The sequence below is a fragment of the Vigna radiata genome, unplaced genomic scaffold (assembly GCF_000741045.1).
Source record: "Vigna radiata var. radiata cultivar VC1973A unplaced genomic scaffold, Vradiata_ver6 scaffold_91, whole genome shotgun sequence".
NCBI classification, from domain to species: domain Eukaryota; kingdom Viridiplantae; phylum Streptophyta; class Magnoliopsida; order Fabales; family Fabaceae; genus Vigna; species Vigna radiata.
Window position 1 is genome coordinate 769,242 of NW_014543115.1, and position 21,087 is coordinate 790,328.

Sequence of the window (21,087 nt, forward strand, 5' to 3'; positions counted from 1 at the left end):
GAAGGTGAAGAAGAATCGATTTGGAAGTAAATTTTTGGTTTAATCATCTCTGACATCCCTATTTATGCACGGTTGTCTCAATTTGGTCCCCGTATTTTTAAAAGTATCGTTTTGTCCCTAATTATGTAAATTTGAATCAATTGAAGGCTTGCCGTTATGTTGGGTGAACGGTGTTAAGAAAATTGACATGTGGGTTGGTGACAGGGTTAAGTGCTTTGGATGTGGCAGATTATGGTCATCTTACCTGGCTGTGCTTAATTTTTAATATTTAAAATTTATAAATTAAATTCAAAACGCAACGTTTTTACTAAAAAGAAAAATTGATTAGTGGTGAACAACCTGACTTGGGTGTGTCATTGGGGATAATTGGGGATAAGAGGGAAAATAGGGTTCTTTCGAGGGTTTGCTTTCTGGTTGGGATTTGGGGGACAATTGGATATAACGTTGGTATTTGGTATAGTCGGTGAGTAAATAGGTTTCGTTTTAACATTTCTGAGTGATTAATCGATGGTATTTTGGTGGAATAGAGAAGCGGTTGTCGGTGAAGCACGTGGAAGACAGTGGCGAAATTGTTCGTAGTGAAAGTGTTCGTGGCAAAAGGTTAGTAAATGCGCTTTTCATTGTCCTTTTATGGTTGTCCGACACTGTTGCATGTTGTATAATGTATCCTTTTCGAAATGCATGTGGTCCCCCATTATTAAAGTGTTGTTGTGTAATTGTCTTTTTCATTGGGTTCTGGTTTGCCTCTATTGTTAATACTTTTTGCTGTGGTCCTTATTACTTTATAGGTTAAAAGATAAGTTTTGTTTTTACGTCATGGAAGAAAATTTTGAAGTTGTTTTCCACCACGGTGGAAATTTCGTAAATGAAGGGAAACTTATCTATAAGGGTGAGAGTACAACTTATTCGTTTGACCCAGACCTTTGGAGCTATTTCTTGGTAGTAAGTGTAGTAAAAGGGTTAGGTTACAATGAGTTTAAGGAGTCGTGGTACTCTATAGGTGGTTGTTCTGTGTTAGAAAATAGGCTGGAGCCTTTGTTGGATGACGTAGGAGTCATGCAGATGATAACCTTAGCTAGGCTTAATGGGCAAGTGCATCTATTTGTGGTTCATAAAGTGTCTGAACCTGACATAATACATATGTTAGAATATGTTCCTCAAAATACAGTTGAAGAGCAAGGTGAGGGTGTGGTTGAGGCTGAACATGAAAAGGAAGGTGGGGGTATGGTTGAGGGTGAATGTGAATAGGAAGGTCTGGGTTTGGTTGAGGGTGAACATGAAGAGGAAGGTGGGGGTATGGTTGAGGGGGTATGTGAAGAGGAAGGTGAGGTTGCTGGTAATGAAGGTGATAAAATAACTGAAAATGTTGTTGATGGAGAAGAAAGAGTTCAGGCTGATGATGTTGTTGAAGGTCACATTGAAACAGAGGTTGTTGTGGGTGAGGTTGAAGAGGATGCTGTTGATGTTCGTAGCTGGACTTCTAGTGGAGAAGATGATGCTGGGAATGACGAGGTTAATTATGAGTGTATGGATGGTCTGGTTGATGTTAATGTTCAGTGTGATTTAGAAGAGGATGTAGGAGATGGAGTTGCAGATTGGTTTGGTAATGTCCAAGTTGAAGTGCAATATGATGATAGTGATCTTGATGATGGAATAAGTAGTGATCTTGATAGAGGGTTGTCTGATGAGGAATGGAAATCTGATGAATTAGACAGTGGAGCAAAAAGTGATGGGCAAGATGATGAAGAGGAAGCTTATGGGAAGTTTGAAACATTTTCCATGCCTAAGACAATGTTAGATTATAAATGGGATGTGGGAACCTATTTTTCTAACAAGCAAGATTTTGTGGATGCCATCAAAACATATTCAATAGAAAATGGTAGAAATATTAAATATCTTAAAAATGATAAGAAGAGATGTAGGCTAAAATGTATGGGTGCTAAAGGAGAGTGCCCCTGGATGACATATTGTGCTTATATGGAAGCTATTCATACATGGCAATCGAGGACTATTGTTGACAATCACATATGTAGTAGAGAGCACAAATTAAGATTGCTTAATGCAAAATGGCTCAGTAAGAGATCGGAAAAAACTGTTAGAGAAAATCCAAGGCCATTGCTTCAGACCATGTTGATGGGTCTTTCAAAGACCAATATAGAAGGATTTATGACTATGCGAATGAGCTCGTAGCTCGTAATCCAGGATCAACGGTGAAGGTCAAAGTTGAAGAGATTGTGGATGGACACATTTTTAAGAGGTTTTATACATGTCTGAAGGCTGGCAAGGATAGTTTTGTGTCCTACAGGCCAATTATTGGGTTGGATGGTGCTTTTCTAAAAGGGAAATATGGTGGAGAAATGTTAACTGCTGTTGGTAGAGATGCCAATGACCAAATGCTACCTCTAGCTTATGCTGTGGTGGAAGTTGAGAACAAGGAAAGTTGGAGATGGTTCCTTGAACTTCTTGTTGAAGATCTTGGTGGGATAAAATTTGCTTCATCATTTACAATCATGTCGGACCAGCAAAAGGTAATGCATTTTGCCTGGTTTTGTTAATTAACATTCGTATATAAATCATTTGTCTAACAATATAGTGATAATTACATTGAACAGGGACTGCTGCAAGCTATTCAAGAAGTGATCCCTAGAGTTGATCAACGTTTCTGTGTTAGGCACCTTTACGCGAATTTCAGAAAGCAATTCCCTGGAAAACAACTAAAGCGATTGATGTGGAAGGCAGCTACAACAACTCTTCCACAAACATTGGAAGCAGAAATGAGAAATATAAAACAGCTTAATGATGATGCTTTCAAATACTTGTTTAAAATCCCTCCCAGGTTTGTTTCTAAATTTTTATTGTTAAAAATCTGCCATTGAGCACTAATATTGATCAACATTATCCTATGCAGGCATTGGTCAAGATCAAGATTTATCAGCAAACCTCAGTGTGATACTTTGGTAAACAACATGTCAGAGGCTTTCAACAGTGTAATGCTGCATACAAGGTCTAAGCCAATTGTATGCATGTTGGAGGACATCCGCCTTTATTTGATGAAGAGATGGGCAACTAACCGGACAAAAAGCCAATCATTGTCTGGGGAGATTTGTCCAAAAATCAAGACTAGACTCAATAAGGAGTCTCAATTAACTAAATATTGGATTCCATGGTAAGTTCTTTCATTATTTGATTTAAAATATGTCATTACTTTATGATTAACAACTCTTTATTGTTTTCACTTTACAGCTGGTCAGGCAACAAGATTTTTGAAGTTCGCCATGTGTCCTAAGCTGGTGATAATAGTAAATTTAGATGAAAAAGTGTGTTCATGCAGGAAGTGGGAAATCACTGCCATACCATGTTGTCACTCCTTGGTTGCCATGAAATTCGTAAATCTAGATGCAGAGGACTTCATCCCATGTTGCTTCAGGAAGTCAACATATGAAGAAATATATTCTTCAATTATCTACCCCATAAATGGAAACAATATGTGGGACATTACCACATATGTTGATGTCCTCCCTCCACCGAAAAGGGTATTGCCTGGGAGGCCAAAGAAGAAGAGAAGACTGCAGCAATGGGAGTTGGTCAAGGACGACAAAAGAATGAGGAAGGGTGGTTTAAAGAAAAGATGTGGCATTTGCAAGGACCTCGGCCACAACAGGAAGTCTTGCACCAAAGGAAAACAGGCTCCTGATTTGAACTGTCAACAACCTATTCAAACTAACTCATCAAATCTGGATGAAGCAGTAGCCCAAGGGAATGAATGAAGAATTTTAATGTTGTTCTTTTATGTTTTTGTATAAGACAGCAATATCTTTTGTTACGCCTTTGCACAATTATAATGCCTGATAGGTATTTGTGATGGTTTTGGTATTACACAGCAGTATCTAAATCTGCAGACTTTGTGCTTTTGGTTTTATGAATGAATTTAAATTATATTTGTGTCAATTTTTAGTAGATCGCAATTTGACCATTCCAGTTGCATTTTTATTCTGCAGACAATGTCATGTTTTTTGATGTTTACAATTGCTTGAATTATAAGAAGGTTAACCAGAAGAGTTATGCAGTAGCAATGTCAATTCCAAACTTTCTTTGATTGTAATAAGTTCAATTTTGTTGTGTTCAACTTGAATTACACTTGATTGCAAAATTTGGCTGTCCTAGTTGCTTAAAATAGCTTGCATCACAACTGCCATACTCAAATTCAGTTATGCAATGAATTTTAGCTGAAATTGTGGTCAAAAAAGTTTGTTTTAATCACTAAAACATGTTCAAAACTGTCTCAGCTGACCAATTGTTGTTCTGTGCAAAATGCCTATGTGACTTGCCAAGTTTTAGTTCAATTTCTGTGTAAACCGTGGCAGTGCAGGAACATCTGATAAACAAGTTACTGTCAAGTTAATTACGTGCATATATAATATTCTTCTTCATTGATTCTATACAAGTTAATTACGTGCATATATAGTTTGCACCAGTTTTTCCTCCTACTCTCCATTATAATTCCTGTCATATATAAACCAGTANTTTTGAAATCNAAAGCTANTGTCAAAACATACTAAGANTGCATAGTTCAAAGAAATCAAATGGCTTTTAATAAAATTCTTTTAGTGACTGGAAATATATAAAATGATTTTAAAAGGTATGTAATATTATACTTTTGTAATATCACAAATAAAAATAGATTTATAGGCTTTTAATATTTAAAATATAAATATAGAAGTTTAACTAATTTTTTTATCACGTTTAAATTGTCCAAAGTGGAGAAAACGGGATCAGAGGGATGAAAAAATTATGCAGTGGTTAAGGACTTTAAAATTATGCAGTGGTTAAGCTTGAGTTCAAACTTGAAAGTGGTTAAGCACTTTAAAAGTGAAATTATGCATAAGAAAGGATAAAATTATGCAGAAATAAATGATAAAATTATGCAAAATAACATTGCTATTGCAGCACCTAAAAACAAACAAAACCAGAAAGATGCCAACGCATCAGTTTGTACTCCATTTGGTACTCAATCATAGACTCACCAATTTTATTATGCAGGCAATTATGCGAACCAGTTTCCTATGCAGTTTTACATCTCAGATTTAGTCCATACCATATAAAACCAATAACAACAATTGAATTTCAAAGTCATAAACACATCAAACAAGTCTCATTTTCATTGAAATGGATGAAAGTTACAACAAAGTTACAAGACAAGTCTTATTTTCATTGAAATGGATGAAAGTTACAACAAAATTACAAGACATCAGCCCATTCTCATCAACATTAACACTAAAATTGTGTTTATTACACATAAACTACAAACCATAAATATCAACACCTTCATCCACTTTTGAACAACCAAGAACGATTTATCTAACTTAACGAGATGGTTCCTATTAATGACCATTTCTTCACTGTGCAACAACCTTTCTTGATTTCCTTCAGACTTCAAACATGTGCCCCTTTCCTCTTTCGCAACATCAGTGCACCATTTGAAGTAGTTGCAACCACCCTCTTCAGCACCACTCTGTATAAACAACAATCTTTTCTCAGAAACACTTCGACATAATACAAACATCAAATAAATCATACCTTATACTTCGAGCATCCCCAAAATTGCTTCCCACGATGCTTCACAGTTTTAGCAGTTCGCATCACACATCTCAGTCCACAGTGGCAAATCGGTGGACACACGTTACGGTTCTCCTTCATCCATACATTGCACGTCGACGAACAACATGAATGCTCCTTCGACATCGTGTTCTCCTTCGACATCGTGTTCTCCTTCACCCGCCCATCCACTTGCGTTGCACCACAAAACACTCTAATAAGAACCACGACAAGCTCGAACAAAGACGAATCTCGATCAATTTATGGATGAAGGTTGCTCAATTTATGGATTTAGGGTTTTCTTCCGATTTAAGGATTTCTTCCAATTTAGGGATTTCTTCAAATCCCAATTAATCTCCACATTTATCCCCAATAATAGAGCAAGTCAGACTTACCTAAACAGTAATCAACTCTTCCTTTAATTGAAACGTGCGTTTTGATATGAAATATTTAATTTTAAATATAAAAATCATGAAAAGCCATGTAATATGACCAACTTCTGCCACGTCAGGAACACTTAGTCTTGTCACCAACCCACGTTTCAATTTTTATAACACCGTCTAGCCAACTTAACGACAAGACCTCAATTAAGTTAAATTTGCAAAATTAAGGACCAAATCGAGAGGTTTAGAAATACAAGGACCAAATTGAGACAACCCAGCCAAAATAGGGACATCGGAGATGATTAAACCTGAATTTTTTTATGTGTCACATTTACACGGATTCTCACAAACTTTACATCCAAATTCACCTTCACTCACCTTTAAATCTACTCTCACTTACCACCAAATTCACTCAAATAAACAACAAAAATATTTACCTTCAAATTCTCTCAAATCCATTCAATCACTCTCTTTCAAATTTATTCAAGTGAACAAGACATTAATATGAAAATAATTAATTTTCTAAATCCATCCTATCAAATTCCTCTTAATACTTCTTTCTCTTAAAGTAAATAAAGCCTTAAAAAACATAATAACAATTAACACTTATACAATAATATATGATAAGATAATTAAGAAACTTATAAAAAGGCATAACATTAATGTATCAAGCTTTTAGAGTAAATTTTAAAATTATTCATTGGTAACCTTTTTTATTGATAATTTTGTAAATGAAAATAAAGTAATATTTTGGTGGAGCCGCAAGGAGAGACGGAGAAATATTAATATATTTTTCTATATTTATTTTGGCGCCTGATCTTCTTTTGAAGCTTCTTGGGGAAGCTTTGTCACTGCCAAGTAGTGCTGGGCTAGTTCGCCTGCTCGCTCTTCCCCCTTATCTCTATGCATTCATTTTCAATCATTTCATTTCAGCACTTCTCTTCTCCGTCGCCGTCGCTTTTGCTGTCGCTCTTGCTATTGTTATTTTCGTCGCTGTCACCGTCGCCGCCTCCGTGGTTGTCGCTGTGGCCATCTCCTACGCCGTTGCCCTTGCTGGAATATTGATTCTCCGATGAGAAAATCCACCAGACTCTCCGCCATCGGCCTCGTACAGGCTCCAGAGCCGGTAAGAACTGTGAAATTCCACTTTCAATTTGAATTTGAATTTGAATTTATGTTCAATTTCGCGCGCACTTTCAGAAGAAGCCTTTCAGCACTCGATTTTCGCTGAGGTCGTTCGCGAAGCGCGTGCAGCTGCTCACACCGGAACAGAGATCCGCTATTTCGCGAACCGGCTTCGGGAACCTTCTATCCGTTCCAAACCACTGCCTGAACAAGGTGTTTCTCACAGAGCTGATGGAGGCGTGGAGCAGCGGGAGCCGCGCGTTCGTGCTACGCTCCGGCGGTGAAATCCGAATGACGCTTCTGGACGCAGCGCTGATCCTGGGCCTTCCGGTGACCGGTAACCCCGTGAACTTGACAGAACAGGAACCCTTCTCCGATTTGGAAGAGTCGTACGGAGCAACGAAAGTGAAGAGGAAGGTGGCCATGAGTTTTCTCGAGAATAGGCTCGATTCAATTGGGGATGCTGCGAGTGATGATTTTGTGCGGAGCTTTTTGCTCTACACAATTGGAACGTTTCTTGCTTCGAACGACGGGAAGGTGGATTCGCAGTTCTTGCGGTTTCTCGGGGATTTGGGGGAGGTTTCAGGGTTTGCTTGGGGCGCTGCTGTTATTGATGATTTGTGTCAGTGGCTGGATAAGAGAAAGGAGCAGAATGTCAAGTATGTGGGAGGTTGTCTTATCTTTCTTCAAGTAAGTTTGTTTCACCATGTCATAATTTGATGTGAAGAATATTAACTACAAGGTATTTAGTTCGTGTTGGTACCTGAAACTAAAATGTGATATATTTGTGGACAAGCTAATTGGTTTTTCGAGATTTGAAGTACTCCGTGTTTGAAAATTCATTCAGAAGTAAGAAATTTCGCTTGAGAAGCTATAACCACTAGCTCTTTAGTAAACGTGAAAAAAATTAAAAATTACATGTGAAATGTGAAACGAAACACCCAAGTAATAAACATTTCTTAAAATAAAATGGTCCGCTAATGTAATTGCGGTCGCAAAGTCAATGTTTTTGGGAGTTTGCAATTTTATGTAGTTTTATGCAATAAAAAGAATTGCTACAACAACCACGATTTAAAATCTTGTTAACAATAAAGTGCTTTAAATAATGATTTGTAAATGTTTCTTTTGATCATATCTATGAGGTGTGGCTAATATTCATTTTTTAATTTATTGAGTAATTGATATTTTGGTCATCTATATTTGCAAAATTTCATTCGAGAGAAGGAATTGTAGTCCTCCAAGTATTTAGTTAGTATTAATTTAGTCCAAAAAAGAACTGAATTATAGTTGAAGGTTAGTAAAATGGAGATATGGTGATTTCATATTTCAGTGTTTTCTTCTCTTCTTTTCATATTTAGATAGTACATAGAAGCTTTATGTATTTTAAAATTTATGTACCATGGGCCATTGACGCAATCTTTTTTCTAGCTTTTAAGACCATGAGTATGCATTAGTTTTTTGGTTGGAATTCAAGTTTATGTATGCTTATTTGATGGAATTCAAGTTTAACTTTTTTGGTCTATGGCTAGCAGACATGGTCCTATGAACATTTTGACGTAGCAGCCAGGCCACAACTGCAAGATCATGATGTCACCTTTCCTCGCATGTGTCGATGGGATAATATTAAATCTAACCAAAGACAACAGGGTACTTCATGGTTTAAAGAGCTGGATGATGATCAGGTAACTTAGAAACTTGCTCACAAATCTGTTGAGTGTTGAGTTTATCATTACCGACTCCTTATATAACACAGAAGGTTGAGAAAACTTACGTCTGTCTTGACGCGCTGTCATTTTTGTGTTATATCAAGTCCTTATTTGATTATTTGTTGAGTGTTTGGGTTATAGTTCCTTTGAAAGTAACCTACATTTTTGTTTTCATTTCATTAACGTCGTTGCTTAGTGAAAATGGATGTTTGGTCCTTCGTAACAGCAATTCAAACACACACTTAATGGTTGAAGTATTGGAGCATCTCTCTTCATCTGTCATTTATGATTTAGTATGAATATGCATGATTTTGGTGTTTGAATTGAAGACAGTGATGTTGGTTCTATTTGTATCATTGATGCCCCGATTAAAAAAGTGGAGGAAAGAAAACGGGTTATAAACTTATAGTTCCTTTTGTCTAATGTGCAGGTAATATGGAAGCTTCAACCTACTTCTGGAGAGTTGCAAATAGAGATAATTAAAGAAGCACTGGAGTTGATAGGTGACAACAAAGAGCTTCGAAGTGCAGAAAGCCGTTCGACATGCACTCCATCTAGCGTGAGTTATGATATTTATTTTTATTTCTGGTACATGTGAGTTTGGCTCAGGGTTATTGCAATTGAACTTTCAAATGCAGAAAATGCTCACCATAAAAAAAATGATCTATTTGCACTAAATAATGAAACAAATGTATTTTCAACATCTTTGGGCCATTTGATTTTGTTTTAACTGCAGGAGCCTGCAGTTTTTGTTTGAACTGCTGGTGATCCTCCTGCTCCTAAAAGTTTAGGATAAGGAGTTTGCTCCATTGTAAGGTTAGTGCAAGCCACCTGCCACAGCAAGCTGACGTACCATTCACGTTTGCCACAGCAAGCTGACGTAACATTCACGGTTTGGGCTGACGTAGGACGATCTTATCTTTCTGCCAAACTTTAATTGACATGGTTTTAGTTTGAATTTTAAATATTAATAAAAACGTTTGCATGTTTAGATTGAATTTAAAATATTTATCTATCTTCTAGGGTGTTATATTTTATTTTCTATTTCAATGTTCATATTTCGTACTCTCTACTGATTGATAATTGGGCATTGCAGGTTTCTGATGTAGATTCAGGGTTTCGGCATAGTATCAACGGTGAGGTATGTAGAGAAGACGAGGATAATATGGAGAATCAGGTAGTGGAGGACACTCCCACAAGGTCAAGCACTAGTCATGAAAAATGTAGGAAGCAGATCAATCTCGGCAACTTGGTAGTGTTGGACACTCCCCCAAATTTAATCATCTGCGACAAAGTACATGGAGAGCAAGAAATGGATCCTGAAAATCGGGTAGTGGTAGTTGAAGGTTCCCCCGCAACTATCAGTATTCCTGATGAAGTAGGCGGACATAAAGTCATGGTGGTGGAGGATACTCCCCCGGATTTAACAATTTGTGACAAAGTACGCAGAGAGCAAGAAATGAATCTTGAAAACCTGGTATTGGTTGTTGAGGACACCCCCCCAACTATGAGTTTTTCTGACGAACTCGGTGGTGATCAGGAATTCAAGTGTGAGAAACTCTTTGTGGAGGATTCTCCTCCAAAGTTGAGCTTTTATGATGTGAGATTTTATTCTACTTTAATCATTTGGGTCTGGTGATAGATTATTAGTCCTTAGTTTTTTTCTTTTCCACTTATCATTAACTTTTTTGATTAGCAGGATGATATAAGACAGAAGAATGTTACGTTACAAGAGGAAAACGCTGAATTCAAGATGAAACTTGACCAATTAATGGAGGAAAATGAACTTCTCCGTACGCAGATTTTATCAAATATTCAATTTGAAGAGCAGAACGATGAGTTAAAGAAAGAGCTGGACTTATTGAGAGAAGAAAACCGAATTTTAAGATTGTCACTAAGTAGTTTTCTGGACCGAATGGATGGACATATTTTGGATTTCGAATCTAATACAACTAATTGAGTGAACATGCAACCCTTGAATTTCACCCCATAACTTAACTAGCTGCTTATAGCCAGAGCTGTAACAACCAAACAACCTCTGAACTTGCAGACGTTGCTGCAGCCGCAACATTAGTTCTTCCGCGAACGATAGATTTTTTGGGTAAACAAGTGTGTACACATATTATCCATTCTAAGTTAGGTGTGAACAGTGTTAGGAGGTTTCATGTCAGGTAAAAGAACCTTATATATATTAAGCCATGGCATTCATGTCAGGTAAACAGGACTATTTATTTTTCTTCTTTGTTGTATATAGTTGATTGTGCATGTACTCTAAACAGATGTCGGAGTTCAGATGGTATAATTATGCTTTTTTTGAGCATTATGAGGCGAGTCACTGCAAGCTTCGCCTGGTACGTTCATTATGTTTTATCAGCAGGTCTATCTACTACTGCTACTAGCCTTTTCTTGTTACTTAGCACATTGCTAGGCATGGCTTGAACAGGAAGAAATCAGCAATGGCACCCAGCGGTTGAAGGTGTCCTTGTTTGATACTATGTAATTCAATGGCCTGCGGTATATAGGTCTGTGTTTGGTGCGGAGATATGCGGTGTTTTTCATGACTGGGCAGCGCATTTAGTTTTGTTATGGAGATGAAGTAATACTGAATTGATGACATTGAGGTTTCGTGTGCTGAATTTTTATTAGATTGTTGGATCTATGATTAAGCATTTGAAGAATCCAATAATTTTCCTTGAAGATTTGCAATAATCCATGAAGACTTAGATATGTTTTGGGTTAATTTGATTTGATTAGGATACCGTTGTAAGTTTTCTCTTATTTAGGTTCATCTTACATTGCAATATTTGGAAAGCTTCTCTGAATGTATGATAGCCTTTTATGGTTATATTATAGGTGGCAGTTTTTTTAATCTATTAAAATATGTTTTTAATACGTTAAAATATTTTTGGCTGGTTGTAAGAAATATTCGAAATGATTATATTATCAATTTCATAGATTAAAATTATGAGTTATTCTGATCTAAATATTTTAATGTAATATGTTAAAATGAGCTTTTAATGAATTAAAATCCCTCAAATTGTATTGAATTCTGTATTTTAATAAGTTAAAATAAGTTGTTTAAATTAGTTTTACTACTAAGTCAAATTAATAGATTAAAATCTAATTTTAATTTATTAATTAAAATTCTAGTTGTAATATTTCATTTTAATAGTATAAAATTACTAAAATAAAATATTACATATATGATAATAAAACCACAATATGAAAACAAATCTACAAAAATGTTATCTATACTTGTAGAATTATTTGACTCTCCATCTGCTTCACTTTCATCTCTCATTGAAACAACTGAAAAGACTGTTTTTCTAAGCTCACACCATTTATGTGATCATTGCAAAAGAGAAAACAACATATAGACAAACAACACACAAGCAAGAGTAAGCTAGAATATAAACAATTAATGATATATTAGAACATGTTAAGCATTATACACATGATACACATATCACACCAACCAACCAAACTAATTATACATGACAATACTTTGACTGGACTATCCGAACTTAGCATGAATGTCTGAGCTATGGCGGGTTGTGCACTTATGGTGGCCACTACAGCTTTCTAAAGCCCTTGCCAATTGGGTTTCACCTTACCACATATCACAAGGCTAGTCCTCAAATGCCTTTTTGCCAAATGGAGAACGACCCCTTAGGCTCGGACCTCCTGCTACTCTCACCAAATGCGTCAAACCTCTCTATTTGAGAATGTATGACCATTAGAGTGTCAAGATAATCTTTATACTGACACACTTGAAACCACCACTGGGAAGTTCCTCCTTGGAACTCTCTTCCGTACCTTTGAAATCATTGATATCACTTCAGATTCACATATTACACCAATACATGCGACTACTGATCATACATTAAAGAAATAGAAACACAATTACAAGTCATCAAAAATCACCCAATAACACAATTTATTCATGTCATATTGATACTCATATTTAGGTAAGGAAAACAACTCTGAAATCCTCATCAACAGCTCTAGAAGGGTCCAAAACCCCAAAATGACCTAAAAAACGTAAAAAGAAAGGGCACCCGAAACCCCATTCCTACATTAAACACAATTCACAAGACGATAACAAAGCCCATTAATTATTAGCAAGCATCAAAACACGTCTTACTCATAATTGATCAGCGCTGGGGCTGAATAGGACCCCTTAGCGCCACCTGCCAAACCAAAAAGCAAGCAAAATCAAACTGCCAGGCCACCGCCCAGCAGTGGCGGCGACAATTTTGCCAAAACTTCCCTATATGCTTCTATTCTCCACCCAAATGAAAATTTCACAGTTCCAAGCATCAATCATACAATTTAATCAGTGCAAATAGTTCCAATTTCATCAAATCATGCATAGAAATCAAAAACCCTAATTTCTCATGCTTCTACAAACTTTTCTATCAAGTTCATATCTTTAAAACCCTAAAAGCACAATGTATGATTTACTTGAGTGGAGACTCCTCAAATGTGTGCAAGATGCTTGAGAATTTGATGTTGTATGAAGCCTAAATGCAATGCTCTCAAGAAATCCCAAACTTGGATGATGAACAAGGTTCAAAATTGGTAGATTTTGGGTTTTCAAGAGAGGGAATGATGGGAAAAGTGTTAGGAAATCTTTGAAAGAGTGTTTGAAAGTGAAGTGAAGGTTGAGGATCTGGTAGGGAGTGTTTAGGTGAGCCCTAAAGGGTAGAAAAACCCACTAATGGGCCAAATAACAAAGCCCTCTTTTAAAAAATCGAGCAACCCCCAACGACGCCACCGCTCAGCGGTGTGCACGGTTTACACTTCCCAATTTTTTCTTTGATTCAAAATGTTTCAAACCCTTTTTTCTTCAACTTCAACTTTCAAAATTTATTTTCATGACATTCCTAATCACTTGACTCACATATGAAACTAGAACAGAATTAAACATGCAACAGAAATAAATCAATGAACTAGCATTTGTTTAACGTCATGAGCTTGACCCAAACCTTTTTAGCACTTATCAGTAAGTGCAATCCTTACCAACACCCATCAGTAGGTGTGCCTTCCTGTATTCTTCAGTGAATACATAATCAACCTAGAATCCCTCAGTGAATGCTACCCAATAAAAATTGTTTAACAAAAATCCAAAAATTACAAAATCCAAAATTAATAAAAGAAAATAATGTTCAAAAGTTACTGGGGTGCCTCCCAACAAGCGCTCTTTTAATGTCACTAGCTTGACCCAATAAAGCTCAAGTCTCGTCTTTCATGTTGGTGTCTTCTTTGCTTTCATCAAACCAACTCATCAATTATATACGGTCCACCTTCTTGACTTTCCTAGAATATGGAGCTTCAATCTCTATCACTCCATTCTCTTTATAATCTTTCACCATCCACTTCCTCTTCTTGTATCTCAACGGTGTGCCAAGCTTGAATGGTGCATCCTTCAAGTCAAAGTGGATTGTCCCTCCTTTGTCAACTTTCTCTTCTTCCTGTACCTGCATGAAAACACAATTATTACCTTTGTTGACCACTTTAGCAGATTTAGGCCCACCAACCGCTGCATCCTTCTTCGAAGCTTTATAGTTGGCCATCTTCTTTATTCGCATCAGCTTCTCTTTAGAGGCATTATATATCACTTTTTCTTCTTGATATTTAAGCATAATCACCCCATCATAAACACTTATGACCACTTTGGCCGTCTTCATGAATGGCCTTCCAAGAATCACCGGGATCCTACCATCCTCCTTCATCTCCATTACCACAAAATCAACCAGAAATTCAAGGCTCTCAATGCGAATCACCACGTCTTCCACCATACCATAAGGTTTCTTTGATGATCCATCCGCCACAACCACAGAAATATTTGCTAGCTTCAATGTCATACCTTCAATCTTTTTCAACATAGATAGGGGCATCAAATTAATACATGACCTTGAATCAAGTAAAGCTTTCCCTATCTTCACACTCCCAATGGCGCAAGGAGTTGTAAGGCCTCCTGGATCCTTCATTTTTGGCGGGTGTCTTCTCTTCAGAGGGCCATTACAACCTTCCTATATAGCTCTCTCTACCTCTTCTACAATATATTGCTTTATATGCCTAGTAGAGACATGAATTTGTTGCAATACTTTAGTCAATGGTGTAGTGATCTCCATTTGGTTGAAGATTTCTCTAAAGTGCTCACACTTACTCTCTTTTATCTCTTCTCCTCTGAGGCAAGGAAGATCACTCTCATTTTTTTTAATTTTCTCTTTTTCTCTTTTTTTCTCTTCCCTCTTCTCTTTTTCTTCTCTAAACTCTCCCTCACATATTTCTTCTCTTTCCTCATTTTTTTCTAACTCAACCTTTTCTTTTTCCACTCCTTCCTCAACCATGCTCACAACAACCTTACAATCTTCTCCGGGGTTAACTTTAGTATTAACCCCAAATTGATGTTTCTCTATGACGTCCACCCTTTTAGATAATTGACCAATTTGCATCTCTACATTCCTAAAGGCAACATCATATCCTTTGCAGTTTGAATCATACACCTTCATAAATTTATCAAATTTATCATCAAGAATTTTGACATGACCCACCAAATTTGCCACCTGTAGCCATAGTGGTTGTTGTTGTGGTCTGTTAAACTGACCTGCAGTTTGTCCAGTTTGACTATTCTAAATTTTCCCAATGCTAGGGTGATTCTTCCAACCTTGGTTGTAATTACCTTGATTGAAGTTACCCTAGCGGTATTGAAACTGGTTGCCCATGTAATTTGCTTCTTCTTCTTGGGCTTCCTTTGGAAAAGCACATTGACCATTGATATGGTCACCAACACAACGATCACAAAGTTGTTGTTGTACTTGAGAAACATTCTTTAACTCAATAGGCAGTTGAGCAATAGTCTTTGTCAGACTCTCCAATTGTTGAGTTAACAGCTTGTTCTGTGCAAGCAAGGTATCTTCATTTGTCAATTGAAGAACTCCCCTCTTTTGAATTGGCACGCCCCTTTCACTATGAGTTTCATTCTCATTAGCCACCATGCTTTCAATCAACTCATAGGCTTAATCAACAGTCTTTCTCTTGATATTACCTCCAGCTAAGGCATCCAACATAAGCTTTGACTGTGTACCTGTTGACAAATTGGCAAGCGTACCAAATCGTACAAGTAATATAAATGGTAAGACCAAGTATCGTTTTCCCAAGAGACTCGAAAGGCTTTCTCGTTCACGTGAATTAAAATAATAAGACTTGAAAATAAAAATTAATAAATTGGATTTGAGAACAAAAATATTAACATGCAAAATAAAGTTGATTCAATTGACAAAAGAAAACATTGGATGAATGGATGTTGTTGGAGGTTTACAATTTCATCTAATCCGCTCTCTCTTACCTACTACCCTTGAATATTAGTTTGATTAATTCAATTGTTATGCGACTTTCTTAGCCTCCCCTTAACCCGAACCCTCGGCGAAAAGGGCCTAATATTAATTACTGGCTTGCTATCCCTAGCCTCCCCTAACAATTAATACCGCATTATAAACAGAAGTTAGCGCAATTGATCGTCCTACCCCTATCCCTAGGTGGTATTGCAAAATCAAGAAATTACTCACCAGTTCATGCCATTACTGTACGTCCCCATATCAATAAAGACAAACATCAGTTACCGAATGAGTTAAACCATAAAGGCCTTAAGCACATATCATAACCCAACAATTATCAATNAAAACATATGGAGACCATATAAATAAGCAAGAGTTTCAATAAAAGAGAGTATCAAAAGACTACATTGTTTCCCCCAACAACAATAGGGTTTAGTTCACCATAGTCATGGTGAAACTAGATGGAAAATGGAAGAAGAATGGAAAAAAAAACTCTAGAAAAGATGAAAAGGAGCCTAAGCATCCAAGAGATCCTCTCCAGAGAGAAAAATTAGGTCTGGCCGTTCTCCCCTGTCAAAAGAATAATTTTGAACTCGCAATAGGGGTATTTATAGGTGTGGAGCGCATCAGAAAACAGGCCCAAGTCCAGCGAGCCACTGCCGGGTGGTTTAAGTGTGCCGCCCGGCGGTTTCCCATAGTCCTCCAAACCGCCCGGCGACAATCGCCACCGCCCGACGGTTTCCCTCAGGACCGCCCAGCGTCAATCGCCATGGCTACTCCTCGTCCTGGACCGCCCGGTGGTTTAAGTGTGCCGCCAGGCGGTGCGTCGATTCTTCAAATCTTCATTTTTCTGCTCTTTTCTTGAGTCAATGACCTGTATCTTTAACTCCATTCTTTACTTTCTCAAATTAGCTACAAAACAATGCAAAACAAGCATAAAATCGCTAAAAACAACTTTTGACTCTCTCCAGACTCATTTATTGAGTTTTGCTTGATTCTAGGCTCATTCCAANTAGTAAAGAGTGTAATTTGGTCCAAATTGACATATGAAAATAACTGTTTTTCAACCTTCATCAACACCCCAAACTTAGAATTTTGCTTGTCCTCAAGCAAAACAAAACAAAACAACACACGAAATAAAAACTTGGCTTTATACTGTTTCATCCAATGCCTCAAAAATCCCAAGGTACATGACAAAACTACTCAATTCAATATCCTCAGTGAAATCCAAAATAAGATGCATGCATGCTTTCAATCCAGAGATTGCACAGTAAATGTTATACACTATGAATGATCAATCCACTAAGCCAAAATGTACTAATAAAAATTAACAAATCATACCAAGCAAGTGTTTCACTCAATCACTCAAGTGTTTAAGGTGACACTCCAACTCTCAATTATTCACAAGTCACATGAAACAAAATTGCCATTTATCTCAAACAATCAACATCTTTACATGCAAATGCCATCAAAAGGACTTTTCCAAGGCTTGTAATGAGGTTGGGCTAACAAGAAAGAATTTTTTTAGAATGCAAAATCCTTGAGTCAAGAGAGCTATCAAAATATTCAACAATTAAGCACAACTCTCTCACCAATGTCTCCCATTCCCAACTTCTTCCCCTTTTCTTTTCTTTTTCATTGAGCTCATCTTCATGCTTTTCTTCTCTTCTTTTCTTTTTCTTTTTCTCATGAAATTTGTTTTTTCTTTTCACAACATTTGAGCTCAATGCTTTTCACTTGCTTTTTCAATTTTCCCCTGTACAACCCCAAACTTGAACCTTTTCATCACATACAATTAAGCTCATCCCAACTCAAGGTAAAGAATTTCAAAACAAGGGTTCACATCATGTTTAAGGCCAAGGTTCAAAAGGGGTATAATATTTCAAGCACTTTGGGTGAAAATTTGGCTAGAGAAGGGTTTTCAAAAATAGCCTTGATCATATGACATTCACATGCAATTCAATCGATCATCAAGATTAAGGCAATATCATCCATGTTTTCCTGTGAACAATACATGCAACAATAAAAACTCTGGAGCTCAAAATCTCACACACATGCTTCCTCACACAAAATTCCTTCATACACCATGCCTAGCATCATGACCACAATCATAAATTCATCACCCATCTATTTCCTGGATATCATCATGCATTACAACTCAATTCTCATCCACATCCAATAATCATCAAATAGATTCATCATGCATATAAGTTGGTCCAACATTTTCAGAACAAGTAGTAAAGCCAAGAATACACACCAAAATTAAAAATTCAACCTATTCTAAGAATTTAAAATGCAAGAGTGTAAGAAGAAATCTAGGTTGCCTCCTAGTAGCGCTTGTTTAACGTCATGAGCCTGACCCAAACCTGGTTGGCACTCGTCAGTAAGTGCACTTCCTTCCATCACCCATCAGTAGGTGTACCGTCTGGATATCCTTTAGTGGATACCAAAAATTTAGCATCCCTCAGTAGATGCTACCCAATAATTGTTTAGAAAATTCAAAAAGTACAAGTTCCAACGAAAATAAAACAAAAGACCGAAAAAGAAAATTGTTCATAAAAATAAAAAATTTGATTTCCAGCAAGTTCAACTCTTCTTCTTCACGTTGGGATCTTCATCATCCCACCGACTCACTTTTCTTCGGTCCACCTTCTTGATCACTTTTGAATATGGTCTTTGAATATCCACCATTCCTTTTTCCTTCAACTCCTTTACTATCCATTCCTTTTTCTTAAATCTCACTTTGCTCCCTGGTAGGAGTGAATCTTCTTTTGGTTTTGGGTGAATGGTTCTTCTCCCTTTATCCTCAGGCACCTGCAAAACACAACAGATGTCAAAAATAATCATTACCTGCTATGCTCTCTTCTTGTTCTTCATTCACCTCTGGCTTCTCGAATGTTTTTCTTTTCACTGTCTTGATCTCATCCCCTTCACGACCAGTATAGAGAAATAGATAATTCAAATCTCTCATCATTATTCTTCCATCATGAACATCAATAAACATCTTTGATGTTGCCATGAAGGGTCGCCCCAAAATTACAGGATGCTCCTCCTCTGTTTTAACATCCATGATAATGAAATCTGCTAAAAACTCAAGACATTATGCTCGCACAACAACATCTTCCACCATTCCCACTGGCCTTTTTTTAGAACCGTCTACCATTGTTATAGTCAAGTCAGAGGGTTTCAACACAAGTCCACCGATTTCCTTCAAAAGTTCCATGGGTATTAAGTTGATGCTAGATCCTGAATCTATCATAGCTTCCACATCCACATCATTCAGAGAACATAACAGTGTTAAGCACCCCGGATCTTTAGCCTTAGGAGGATAATTGCTCTTCTGTGGTTGAACAACAAGATCCTCTTCTTCATCAGTAAGCTCAATTTCATCATCCCTGTGAACTTTGATTCTCTCTAAATAGGGAGGACTCTGCTTATTTTCTACAGGTAACATAGTCATCCGGTTAAAAATCTCTCTCGAGGCCCCCTTATGGTTAGTTCTGGTTTCCATTTCCTCTTTTTCTTCACCAACCTCTTCTTCCTTATAATTCTCATCTTCTTCATCTTCACTGCTCATGGGTTCAAAGAATTCACCCATTAACATCTCCTCCTCTTCACTGTTCACCACATGGAATGGTTCAATGTCTACTTCTCAACCATCCTGGCTTTCTGCGTCCTAACCATCATGGCTTGTGATAATCTTGCATTCCCTCTTAGGGTTAGCCTCAGTGCTGGCCCTAATCTGGTTTTTCTCTGCAATTTCTATTCTTGATGCCAACTGCCCAATCTGTGACTCATGAATGCAAGCAAGTATGAAGTTTTGTCGAACCCATGAACTGGGATCGCCCTCAATAATCCTTTGAATCTATCCGATGCTTGCCCAAGCGTTTCCTCCATCCCTTGTTTAAATGAAGAGATCTCCAGCTTCCCTTGACTGATCTTTGGAGGTGGGAAGAATTTAGTAATAAATTGTTGAACCACTACTTCCCAAGTCCTGAATGTTCCCTCCGGGAAAGAATTCAACCAGTCTTTTGCGTTTCCTCCAAGAGAGAAAGGAAACAAACTAAGTTTGACTCTGTCGTCTGTCACTCCAGTTATCTTCACTGTGTTGAAAATGTCACCAAAGATTGTCAAATGCTTGTAAGGATTTTCATTTGACAACCCATGGAATTGGTTGTTCTGGACTAACTGGATGAGCGCCGGACTCATCACCATGCTGGTTGTATTGTCTGTTGGCATTGCAATGCTGTTAAAGTTCAAGGGGCCAACTGTATTAGCTGCGTCCCCCAAAGTGCGTCTGGGAGGAGGTTGATTGGCCATCTCCTCTAGATCTGGAGCAAAAGTCTCAAGTTCAGAATGCGAAGTAGCTTCTGGAGAAAGAGATCTCTCACGCGAAGGACGTCTCTTTCTCCTCTCGTCTGGTAGACCTTGTAACAGAGGTTGTTGGTTTTTCCTGCTTCTAGTATGTATTGTTTCCTGCATACACAAGAAACACACCCTAAAAGCACTTTTATAAAAAAATAAAACAAAACGCAATAAAAGAAAAATAAAACAAAAATAATTACAACCAAGTCAAATTCAATCAATTCACCCTACTAGAAAAATAAACCTCGAGTCCCCGGAACGACGCCAAAAACTTGTTGACAAATTGGCAAGCGTACCAAATCGTACAAGCAATATAAATGGTAAGACCAAGTATCGTTTTCCCAAGAGACTCGAAAAGCTTTCTCGTTCACGTGTAATGCTATTCAATTGACAAAAGAAAACAATGGATGAATGGATGTTGTTGGGGGTTTACAATTTCATCTAATCCGCTCTCTCTTACCTACAACCCTTGAAAATTAGTTTGATTAATTCAATTGTTATGCGACTTTCTTAGCCTCCCCTTAACCCGAACCCTCGGCGAAAAGGGCCTAATATTAATTACTGGCTTGC

The 21,087-nt window shown here is 37.3% G+C and overlaps 2 protein-coding genes across 4 annotated transcripts; both read left to right on the forward strand.

The window, feature by feature from the left end:
- The first annotated feature begins 1,296 nt into the window (after positions 1-1,296).
- Positions 1,297-3,767, forward strand: LOC106753060. The gene is made up of 6 exons (XM_014634846.1): positions 1,297-1,812; positions 2,100-2,528; positions 2,613-2,836; positions 2,909-3,166; positions 3,244-3,246; positions 3,332-3,767. The coding sequence occupies exons 1-6, from the start codon at positions 1,297-1,299 to the stop codon at positions 3,765-3,767; spliced, it is 1,866 nt and encodes a 621-aa protein (XP_014490332.1).
- A 2,946-nt stretch (positions 3,768-6,713) lies between these two features.
- On the forward strand, positions 6,714-11,654 carry LOC106753053 (protein MAINTENANCE OF MERISTEMS). Of its 3 annotated transcripts, XM_014634840.2 has the most exons (7): positions 6,724-7,104; positions 7,179-7,793; positions 8,636-8,785; positions 9,240-9,368; positions 9,906-10,409; positions 10,509-10,556; positions 10,650-11,654. In XM_014634840.2, exons 1-7 carry the CDS (start codon positions 7,051-7,053, stop codon positions 10,767-10,769), a joined length of 1,620 nt encoding a protein of 539 aa, XP_014490326.1. In that variant the 5' UTR covers positions 6,724-7,050; the 3' UTR covers positions 10,770-11,654. The 3 variants fall into 3 exon arrangements, with proteins under 3 accessions (XP_022633107.1, XP_014490325.1, XP_014490326.1); XM_022777386.1 differs by having other exon boundaries at positions 6,714-7,104; positions 7,182-7,793; positions 10,509-11,654; XM_014634839.2 differs by having other exon boundaries at positions 6,722-7,104; positions 10,509-11,654.
- The last annotated feature ends 9,433 nt before the right edge of the window (positions 11,655-21,087 follow it).